The 12,222-nt window shown below is 39.0% G+C and overlaps 1 protein-coding gene across 1 annotated transcript in view; it reads right to left on the reverse strand.

Moving 5' to 3' along the window:
* Nucleotides 1-12,222, reverse strand: part of Sacm1l (SAC1 like phosphatidylinositide phosphatase) — a 58,831-nt gene that overhangs the window by 12,791 nt on the left and 33,818 nt on the right. Inside the window, exons 8-12 of the mRNA XM_028767339.1 lie at nt 9,031-9,132; nt 6,607-6,692; nt 5,552-5,638; nt 4,906-4,974; nt 1,685-1,764 (exon numbers count right to left, since the gene is read on the reverse strand). Of these exons, the coding sequence (XP_028623172.1) occupies nt 1,685-1,764; nt 4,906-4,974; nt 5,552-5,638; nt 6,607-6,692; nt 9,031-9,132 (424 nt within the window). The remainder of the gene's footprint in view (nt 1-1,684; nt 1,765-4,905; nt 4,975-5,551; nt 5,639-6,606; nt 6,693-9,030; nt 9,133-12,222) is intronic.

Raw genomic sequence — 12,222 nt, forward strand, 5'->3', positions numbered from 1 at the left:
TCCCATGCTCCTATTTATGGTGGAGGACATATTAATTAAATTATAAGATAAAATGTATTGTTACGTTATCTAGAGGTCTGCAGATAACAGTAGAGAAACACAGCAAATGTGAGCGAGGCAGATGAGCTGTACAGTACTGAGGTGTGAGCTTCAAGAGGGGGATAATCCAATTGAGTAACATGTACTTTCTATCCCTGTATGCAATGTGGTTGCTTCTTATCATTTTCCAGATCAGTATGTTCAAAGCATCGAAACTCAGTCCATGGTGGATTAGGCTGGGTATCTGTCGTGTACTAGGGGTTGTAAGAAGTGCAGGGAAGCAAGACAGTCCTGTAGTGTTATCTACTGTCCAACTCAACTACCCCCACTCCCCAAAAATCACTTTCCTTTACCAACATCTACACATACATATGTATGTGCAGAAAAAAAATTGTCAATCTTCACAATTACCTAATATTTAAGAAGTACAACTCTAAAGCTAGGTCATAACTAAATGTGGTGGTGTCCTCCATTTGTCACCTCCCTGGAGAAGAAGGGGAAATCATTAGCTGAGCCCTGACAGTCAATGGAGAAGAATGGCTACATAAAGTATGGCACATACTCCAACTTCCTGCTCAGGGATCACAGCGAGCAACTGTGCTCCCATCTGAGGAGTGAAAACGCAGACAAGGCATCCACTGCTGTGTAACTCCCTTGCTCTACCCACACAGTACAGGCTTCTACCACGTGAGAGTCTCTACCACCCCAATGGTTCTTAAAGAGAATCCTAACCCCCAGAAATTAGCACAAGAATACATGTGGGCCAGTGACAGGAAGCAAGGAAGGGATCCTAAGCTGCCACCTTGATAAAAGGAGCAGTGTGAGTTATTTTAGTGTTCTGACCAGAATTGTCAGCTGTAGCCTCGGTTTCAACAGGCGAGCCCACACAGTGTCAAAACCCACTGCCTTACTGGACAAGGAAAGATACTGCTGCAGACAGGGTCCTACACACGCTGCACTGATCCAAGTCATACAGTGCTGAAGACCAGATCAAGTTAGAGACGGAAATTCATGGAGCTGAAGAGACGGTGTGGCAGTTAAGATCACTGTCTGCTTTTCTAGAAGGCTCCGGTTTGATTACCAACACCCACACGGCAGCTTACAACCATTCCTAACTCCCTCCCAGGGGACGCAGTCAGTCCTCATGTTCTGGCTTCAGTGGGTACTGCATGAATGTAACACAGATATACATACAGGCAAAACACTCATACACATAAAAGTTGAAAAATCTTTTAAAGTCGAAACCCCACATTCGTGACCTAATAGGTCATTGCTTTGCAAAACCTTGATGAGATGTTAACTAGGGACCAAATATAAAATTACTCTGTAAAATAAATTGTATCAGAGAAAATTTCAAACCAGCCAAAAGGAAAATTATGCTTTCATCTGGTACTAGAAATATGCAAAAGCTTTGGGCTAGAGCGATGGCTCAGCAGTCCCGCGCACTCGCGGGTCTTCCAGAGGACTCGTTGAGTAACCAGCATCCGTACTGGCTTGCTTCCATCTAGCCCATGAGCACTCCACACGCACACACACACACATTTTTTTTAGATGCAAGTTGAAATATAATAGCATACTCTTTATATTCATACACATAAGTACACATGTTCCTTGAAAGGATCTACAATAGACATCCATGAGATACCTGATCATTCCACTTCCCAAAGATGACACCATGTTGGCAAATGCTTGCTCAAGTGGTTTCTCTGATCCCTTTTGGTTCACCTGTAAAGAATTTAAAACAGCATGACTTTCTATTTAGATAGGGATGCCAGGAAAATAACAAGCACACTCTAGGCTTTCATCTTGGCACAGAAACACCAGAAAGAGGATGTCATCTGAACCAACTTTGTAGGACCTATGGAAACGCAAGCAAAGTTTACAGCAACCAGTAAAAAGTCTATCAGGCAAGGGCTACCTTCCAACCACAGAATCTCTTTTCCCCTCCACCACACAGGGTGATGCATTTTGTGGGAAACACTAACAATATTGTTTCTAGCTCCCTTTGTCAAACCAGTAGAAGCAGACAGAGCTGATGTGCACAAAACCGTACACACCAGAAGGACTAAATTATCTGTGTTGTGTAACTGAATGAAGGTCAAAAAATACTGGACTGATTGTAAAAGCTACAACTGCATTATTAGCCAATGAATACCTGGGGCAAGAGATTCATTCTGGACGGAGGCATAAAACAGACCACCTACAGTCCAGAAAACAAAGTGATGCTCTTTAGAAAACAGGGACATTCAAAAGCAGCACCATATATACCAAAGACTTCAGAAAACTACTTCCATACTTAGGCAAGAACATGTCCAGAAAAATCCTAATACTGCAGACATCACTACCCAGTGCTCTTTAGCTCTGAAACATGTCTGGCTGGCAGGCGAATGATGGCTGTCTCAGAACAGAGTTCGCAAAGAAGACATGTTGTTATTTTGTCCTTTTGTCTTTTCTCAATTCCTAAAATCAATGAAATCTGGAAAAATATTAGCTGAACATACTAAAAGAGAGTCTTCAGTGAGCATATATGATGAGGAAAATCTTTGCAAAAGAGTCTGGAAAAGGTCTCACAGTCAACGGGATCACTATGATCTTTAAAACTCAAAACACAAGAACAACAAAACCAACTGCAACTAGCTCTGGAAAGAAACCTGATCCCAGTATTACCACATTATAACAATCCAAGATATAATTTTTAAGGAAATAATCCTTTTTTTAAAGAAACAGGAAAAAAATTAGCTTATTCAAATACACCAGAATTGTTTTTAAAGACTTATTTATTTATTTTATGTATATGAGTACACTGAAGCTGTCCTCAGACACACCAGAAGAGGCATCAGATCTCATTACAGATGATTGTGAGCCACCATGTGGTTGCTGGGAACTGAACTCAGGACCTCTGGAAGAGCAGTCAGTGCTCTTAACCGCTAAGCCATCTCTCCAGCCCCAGTACACCAGAATTTAAGAGATAAAACAAACATTAATAAAAGGGAATTCCATTACTGCAAATGCATATGTTAAAAACAAACAAAGAAACAAAAAGCTAGCTGGGTGTGGCATAACATGCTTTTAATTCTAGCACTCAGGAGACGGGGCAAGCAGATCTCTCTGAGTTCAAGGAGGATGTGGGTTCAATTTCCAGTACCCACATAGTGGCTGGCTCCCAACCATCTACACAGTTCCAGGGGATCTGATGATAGCTTCTAGCTTCTGTGGGTACCAGGCACACACAGGTGACATACTTATACAAATGAAAATAAAAATAAGTATTTAAAAATAAAGGAAAGAAAAAAAAAAGAAGGCTTCAAATCAATAACCTAACTTTACACATGAAGGAGCTAGAAAAACAAAGTAAATCCAAAGGTAGCAGAAGAAAAGGAATGACACAGAGCAGAGCAGAAATAAATAAAACAAGCAGCGAACTAACAGAGGAGACAACTGAACAGACGCCCGCCGGCTCCTGGAGAGAACAACAACACAGACACCGAGCTCAGCTACAATGAATGAACAAGGAACAGAAAGGAGGCGAGATCCAAGTTACTGAGCCAGTAACGGTGATGAGGGCACTGCTGTAACTTGTAGAAAAATAGAATTACAAGAGGATATTCATGCCAGAAAATGTGCAACTTAGATCTAAACAAATTTTTAAAGACAAAACAAAAAAAATCAATCTACTAAAACTGAACCTTGAAGAAATAGAGAACTGGAATACAAAGTTGGATTTGGGGGCTGTGTGTGGCTCACACTCTGTTGCCTGCCTCTCTGTCCTCAGTGGAAGAGGACGCCCAAAGTCCCGATGTTACTTAATGTGCCAGGGCAGGTTGGCCCAGGGTGTGTGTGTGTGTGTGTGTGTGTGTGTGTAAGGGGGGGGGGTCGGGGATGCTCCCCTTCTCTAAGGAGACCAAGGTGTGGTGGAAGGGGGTGGGAGGGTGAGACTGGAGGAGAGGAGTGACTGCAATCAGGATATAAAGCAAATTAATTAATTAATGAATAAAAAAGAAGTTGGATTTGGTGGCTCACACACAATTCTAGCACTTGGGAAGGTGGATCAGAAGGAACACTAAAAGACTAAGGGCAGCGCTGGCTAACAGTGAGCCTCACCAACCTCCCCAGTCCACAAAGGGAAAGTCTAAACGGAGCAGCGAGTGGGAAGAAGACTGAATCGGGATGGCTTCACCAATCAATGGAGCTTATCAAGTTTAAGGATTTAGTAAGAATTAGTACCACTTTTCCTTAAACTTCACTGTGCTCTTTAACTCATTCATAACAACCAAAAGGTAGAAATAAAGCAAATGTCTGTTAATTCATGAATAGATAAAAAAAAAAGTCTTCTTTTGTTTTGTTTTGTTTTTTGTTTTTTTTTGTTTTTTTGTTTTTCGAGACAGGGTTTCTCTGTGTAGCCCTGGCTGTCCTGGAACTCACTCTGTAGACCAGGCTGGCCTCAAACTCAGAAATCCACCTGCCTCTGCCTCCCAAGTGCTGAGATTAAAGGCATGTGCCACCACTGCCCGGCTAAAAAAAGTGTTCTATGCCTACAATATTATTCAGTCTTTAAAGTAATACAATTCTGATAAACATGGATGAATCTTTAAAATGTTATACTAAACAAAGCAAGTAAAACACAGAGGACGAATATTGTATGATTCTATATGTATGAAAAACATAAAAATAGACAAACTCAGAAGGATCAGAGAGGAGAGTAAAAAGCAATCACTAGGGCTAGGGAAAGGAGGTAAAAGAAAGACTACTAGGATCAGAGTTCCTGTTTTATATGATAAAAAGTTATAGAAGCATTAATATAAAATTAATTTTCCTGTTAATTAAAACTTTTTTTTGTTGCCCACCCCAAAAAACATTCAAACTTACCAGATTAACTATTACTTGCTTTCCATAAATAATTACTTGTGAATCAAAATGCCTTTGGAAGCCATCCATCTAGAAAAGAGGAAAGGTGTATAGTTTATGAAACTACATGATTATTTACCTTTTTTAAAAAAACAAACACCTCACCTCCTTAACCATCCCATTTCTACACTCAAGAGACTGTCAGGATGAGGACCACACTCTCTGTCAGGATGAGGACCACACTCTCTGTCAGGATGAGGACCACACTCTCTGTCAGGATGAGGACCACTCTCTCTGTCAGGATGAGGACCACTCTCTCTGTCAGGATGAGGACCACTCTCTCTGGATGTTGGAAACACCACAGGCAAGTAACTGGCTGTCACAGCCACCGTATGCTGCACCACAGTACCACTATTTGAGTTCGGAAGACAACTTCCGACAGACACACTCCATTTATAGACGTCTCTGAGGTCTCCCAAGTGCCCGTCTGTCATGCAGCTCAGTGAGTCTCTGTTCTAGTACCCGTAACATGTTCCTCAGGCAGTTTGTTCTACAGCCCAGGAAGGGCCTTGAAGTTGTTCAATTCTGACTTATGGGGAACAAATATATGTTCTAAAAGCAACTTAAGTTCTATTTTAACCAATGAAAAATTCAGAAAGATACATACGTGATTTGCTACTTTGTTGATCTGTGGGTGTGGTTTGTACTTTAGATTTGGTCTTTGTGACCAGAAAACAGGTATTGATCCTCGAGTCTGAAAGAAAAGAAAGAAATGTGAAAAGATAAACTAGGTTTCTCAACCTAATTATTGAAAGCACACCACATATTAATAGCTTTGCAAAGAAAAACAACAATCTAGCAGCTACAGGACAACATAGAGATCCTCCCTCTATACATACATACATACATACATACATACATACATACATGTTCTTGCTTTATGGAAATACGCTTATAAAGCACTTTCCATTCCCAGTGTTAATACACATGGTGCTTGTATAACAGAAAATTCTGTGCATTCCTTAGTTCTAAAACAAATATTTATCTACCAGTAAAAATTAACAAGTTACATGTACATTATATAGTTTGGCGATACGAAAATATAGAAAACTGCTTTACTCAATCTCGAAGGAATGTATTCATGACGATCTGGATTTTCTTAGCACTGACACTCTGGAGTAGGAAATACTGCACAACTTCACCAGAGGCAACAGGTGAGCAGGACTGAGTGAGGCAGGTAAAATCAAGTGTATACTGTCAGCTTGTTCCATCAGTATCACCCTAGTTGGTCTAACGGCTTACGCTGCTGAACTGCTAAAGTTCCACAAACCTGACACTTTCTTCTCCGTAGACAGTGCCAGATTAATAACCAACCCTTTTATTAGCTGAACTTTTTCCACATTGTATATGAAGTTAGTACTTAAGAAAGAAGGAAGACTGGCCTGGCAGTAAATACATGTAATCCTAGCTTTGGGGATGTGGACACAGAAGGATCAGGAATTCAAAGTCATATAACCAATTATATAGCAAGTTTAAGGTCAGCCCATACTACAAGAGATGCTGTTTCAGAAAAACCTGAAGAGGAGGAAGAAAAGGAGGAGGAAGAGAAGAAGGAAGAAAGAAAAAGAAAAGAGAAAGGGGTATAAGAACATTTCAAAACGATAGAAAATGAAGATCAAGTAGACAAGGCCAACTGGATGACTCTTAGACATACACACTTGCCTGTACAAATGAAGCCCTGTTCCCACTGTAGTGCACAATCTGTTCTGTTTCTACAAAGTTAGCTGCGTGGCCTTCAGAATCAATTCCTAATATTCGGCACAAAAGAAATATATAAAAAAGTCATTAACTCAGGATAGCTTAAGAATTATCAACTAAGTTCACATTAATGGAGAAGTACTTATAAAAGTTTAAACGAATGGTTATTATATTATCAGAAAACTAAAAGAAGCTTAAATAGGGTTAGAGTAGTCAAGATTTATTTATATAGACATAAAGTTTGTTGATATTTTTCTTACTATAAATAACCTCAAAAATACTCCCTTTTGAAGAAAGTCAAGTATGGCTACAAATCCTAATTTGAAAAGTTAAAACTTTATTTTTTGTGATTATACTTTATAATAACACTATATGAAAATGTGGCTCATTGCATCAACAGTACTTAGTTGTACTACAGAGCATCCCTGAACATCCATGGCCATGGCCATGTCCACGGAACCTCGTTGGAAAAGCGCGCTAATGTACTCACCAGAGACTCCTCACGGGTTAGGCATTTTTGGTACCTGAAGTATTTCCTTATTAGCTTGTTTACATACTTTATTGTTGCTAAGCAAAAGCAATTTTCAAGGTAGCCCTGACCCAGATTTCCAAATTACCAGAAAGAAATCAATAGGTTTTTAACTCCCCAATATTTAAAACATCCTTTTTCTCTGACGTATTTCTCAAAGATAGCATTTTGAGTTATCATTGTCAGTATATCTGTAGCTATACATCAGTAGAAAATCAGAAGGAAGCAAATTTACTGAGCTACACTGGCAATGGTGTCACTTCTCAATGCTAAATTACTTTCAGAGGCACGAGGTTACATTAGTTTTTCTGTGGTGTTTGAATGAGAAGAGCTCCCCATAGGCTATGAGGGAGAGGCAGTACTTGAGAGGGGAATAGGTATGACCTTGTTGGAGTAGGTATGGACTTAAAGAAAGTGTGTCACTTGAGGACAGGGGAAGAGGAGCTTTGGGGTTTCAAAAGCCCAAGGCAGTCCCAGCATCTGTCTTCTTCTGCTGCCTGTCAATTTGGATGTAGAACTCTCAACTACTTCTACAGTACCACGTCTGACTGCATGCCACCGTGATGTAATATATGACTTAAACCTTTGAAACTGTAAGCAAGCCCCAATTAAATGTTTTCTTTTTATAAGAGTTGCTGTGGTCATGGTGTCTCCTCACAGCAACACAACACTGACTAAGATACCTGCCATAATTCTCATTAAGGAACAAGCATCTTGTTATCAGTTATTTTAAAAAGAGAAAGAAGTAGAAGCGAGGAAAGAGGAAGATATTATGAAAAAGCTTTCAAAGTGTATTAATTTTTTAAAAGAAACCAAGATGTAGGAAAACACATATAAAATATAACCACTGTCTATATAAAAGGTAGAAAACATAACTGTATCACTATAAAAGGTTATAGAGTTATATAAATAAGAAACTACTATCTGGTTATCTGACAGAGGAGTGAGAACCAAGCAGAAGACTGGGCAGTAATGGTACATGTCTTTAATCCCAGCATCAGGAGACAGAGACACGTAGGGCTTGTCTACAAATCAAGTTCCAGGACAGTCAAAAGTTATACACAGAAACCCAGTCCTGGAAGAAAAAACAGTAATACTAATAATAAAAACAACAACAAAACCCCCAAAGAACCAAGTAGATTAAATGGAAATTTTCTCAGTTTAAAAATAAAATTTATATTTAATATGTATTCAATACTCAACAATTCAAGAAAATGTAGTTAAGGAGATACTAACTCTAATTTGGCTGAGACCATTCTTAGTGGCTTTTTAATGGTGCTACAGCATCTGTAATAAGATTAATAAGATATTCTCTATATTTAACATTCCGGGTTCAAAATTACAGTTATTTGTTGAATAGGACTTTATTCTGATACAGTGTGGTTGAAAGCAAAATGAATGCTGGGAAATTTTTATGATCAAAGTAACTCTAATACATATCATAGTAGTTTGAGCAAATTAGCATATTTCAGTGCAGAGCCTACAGGAAACTCAAAAATATTTCACAAACTGACATCATGAAGTAAAATAGCTACCTTTATACATGCAATGAAACCAAGAATAGTAAGAGAAATACTATCTGGTATGAGTGTATATTATGGAATATCAGCATACTTTCAGATACCCAATAAACATGTAGCTGTTCTTAAACAGTTAATGGCCCATGAGCCATGTTAACATTTGCAAAGTAATTATAGTAGCTGGAGAGAAGCACAGATGACCACCAATTACAGTGAGAGAGGACGTTAGTAGGGGCATCAAATAACACAAGATACAAAAGGTTACGGGTAAGTCATTTAAGACAAGCATTAAACAATAGCAGATCTGGCCCAATCATGCTGACATGAAATGATCCTTACCTCTCACATAATAACGCACACCAGCTCTGAAACAACTCCTTCGGGAGATGAGAATCCAATCAAAATATTTTCCATTAATAGAACATGAGTGCATAGTAATAACTTGACTATATTAAGAAAAATATAACATAGAAATATTTCCGGAATCAATTTAATAGGAATGGATTGTTTTCAGGAGGGGAAAAAAAAAAAAGACAGACTCTGCAAGTCTTTCTAGCTCTTCATGACTGTTTCCAAACCCTGCGGATCCATTTCCACCTGTAAAATCTGTCAAGTCAGTTCTCCTACACTGACATGTGGACAGAGTATTTTAAAACATTTCTAGTATTTTCTATTTAATTTTCTCCTTTCCCTGGTATCTTGAACTATTTTCTAAAAGTATAAAGGTAAGTATCAAAAATATAACTAAAACCTTGTTCTGAATGAAAACCAGGAATCTGAAAGAAATTAATCTTCAAATAAGAAATGGAAAACAGAAAGGAGCTAGGAGCACAGTTCAGCCCTGGGTTCGAATCTTTGCACTGCAAAAAGCAAAACCTTAAAAATTAAACAAAGGGGAAAAAACAAGCTATTGTAGTTAAAGAAAAATATGAAATATATTATGTGTATAATTATCTATGTATATGTAGAATATACATGTATATGAAGATTTGCATATCAAAATATTAATCTAGAAACAAATTATAACTGCTTTTTCTCTGGAATGTAAAAAGTGAACCTAAAACTAGAAAAACATTAATATAAAAAATATATAAGATGGTAGAGTGTTTTCTAGCATGCATGGAGATCTGGGTCTGACCCCCAGCATGGCATGACCCACATGAAATGATGCGTTCATGGGATCTCAGCACTTAGAGGTACAAGGTTCAAGATCGTTTCAGAAGCAGAGTTCAAAGTCAGCCTGGGATTTCTCCAAATCTTTCCTTCAATACTAGTCACTGAATTGAACAACTAAAACTGATTAAAATGGTGGCTTTTACTGATTAAAATGGTGGCTTTTAAGTCAAATCTATTTGATTAAAATAAAACCTTTGTACATAGTGCATCTCTGAAGCACGCGGAGCTCTCTCCATCCGATTCTTACTGCCATGGAGAAATGAGCACTCACTTCATTCTTTTGCTTGGCTGTCATCTCACCACTAAACAATGTATTTGGTCTGAACACCATTTTATCTTTTTGTATGAAAGGCATTACAGTGTAGGTATTCCTGCGGCCTCTCATGCTCTGTATGTTTCTGAGGCTCATTCACTACTACAGTATTTAAGTATCCTCTGCATAAATGTACTACTGGTTTTGTGTGTGTGTGTGTATGTGTGTGTGTGCGTGTGTGTTGGGGGGCATCTCTATTTGAGACAAAGTCTCACTATGATTCAGCCTGGCTTCAAACTGCTAATCTTTTCCCCTCTGTCTACATAGGGATAAGAATACAAACATGCAACACAGCAGAAAGAATATACTACTTTATTCGTCTGTTCTGCTGTTGACAGACATGCAAGTTGGTTTTGGTTATTTCTGGCTTAGGCTGTCATAACCAGAGTTTCAACCAATATCTCTTTGTCTAAGCATGTGGACATGGATCAAATTCTATCCACCATCTGATACTATGCAGAAATGTCAAGGGACTTGAGAATGATTTTAGCTTATCCTCTTTACCAACTCCTGACACTACTGAGCTTATCCAGCTCGTGGAAGCAATAAGAGGATAGCAAGTTTTATGTTTCACTGGTCATATCACTTGGCTTTGCTCATTTGTTTAGGTTTGCCCTATTGTTGTGTGCTATACATAACATCTTTTTCTTAATAGAATTTGATTCACTCATCATAAAGCGTAATAAGAATCTGTGAGCCTGCCATCCAACTTACAACCAAGTCTCAATTTACCCAGTTCTTTCCTTTTCTAGCCAGCTGAATTTATGTCCAGAAATAACAACTTTTAACAAGCGTGTGGTAACCATTCTCCCATCTTTCTAGCTTTTGTACCTATAACCCTTACCTAAAAAACAAAACAAATAACCTTTCTTTTGAGCTTTATGAAAATGACACTACATCTTAACCGTCTAAACCTGTCATTACTCCCCCTAAATTCCCAGAGTCATCAAAAGCAACAACTTGTTCCTCTTCAGAGTTGTGTGTAATCTGAAATGGACCAGGCCACAAAGCCATAATTCTTCCATTCTGTGGGGCTCACTATTTTGTTATAACAGGCTGCTGTGAATGCATTAGGAATTCACATAAGAAGCTTTTGTAAATTCTAAGATATCAATGGTAACTACTGATGATCCATTCCTGCTGTCTGTCACCATCAAACTCACTGATGGCTCCTCAAGCTCCCAATTTACTCTCCACTGAAAATCACAGCACCAGAGAAGAGTCCAGGGCCATATGTCACTTGCTTGCCCAAGATGACTATTTGAAACAAGGCGCAAAGATAAGCCAAAACATTAGCCTGCTGTTAGAGAGCTAAAACTGGCAGAAAACACGACTAACTTTATGACTCACTTTCCTGATTACAAAATAAGTATGTATGTGTGCATGCACAAACACATATCAAAATGAGATAACTTTTGAAAATGAACGAATTCACAATTTTTTTAATCAAGAGTTAGACACAGGCCCACCGAACCTACTCCCCAGAAGGCCCACTCCACACACCCAATGTCCACCACCCCACAGCTTACGACACTGCTTTATATGTCACTGAATGAAAGGCCGATATGTTCCTGAGACATATTACCCACTGACCCACAGCTATGCCAGAATTCCCTCTTCACTCCCAGTCAGCCCTATTCCAGTATCTACGTGTACCACTGCCAGCTTCTCTAAAGCCTTTCTTAGCAGAGTTTGTTATGTCCTCATTAGGAGAAGGAGGACAGAACAGAGCAGAGGCTCCTTCCTGAGTAGTCCTATCTAACCAGCAGCGTGTCTCAGCAGCTGTCACACTCTTGGAAACACTGTCCTTACTCGCTTCCAGGGCACTGCTCTCACTTGCGTTCCCTTTACCTCACTGGTCTATGCTGTATCCGCACAAAGCTTGGAGCAGCTCTACCATCTGCCCTTTTTATTCTGTGGCTCATTTTTAGAAGATCTTTATCCTGAGGCCCACAGTACACGGCTCTAGCATTTCCTCACTATGCTGCTGATACACTCTCTTTCTCTGGGCTGAGTTTCTGTCTACATTTCTATCTCCCTTT

The sequence above is a fragment of the Grammomys surdaster genome, unplaced genomic scaffold, assembly GCF_004785775.1.
Source record: "Grammomys surdaster isolate TR1022 unplaced genomic scaffold, NIH_TR_1.0 172, whole genome shotgun sequence".
Classification (NCBI taxonomy): Eukaryota; Metazoa; Chordata; class Mammalia; order Rodentia; family Muridae; genus Grammomys; species Grammomys surdaster.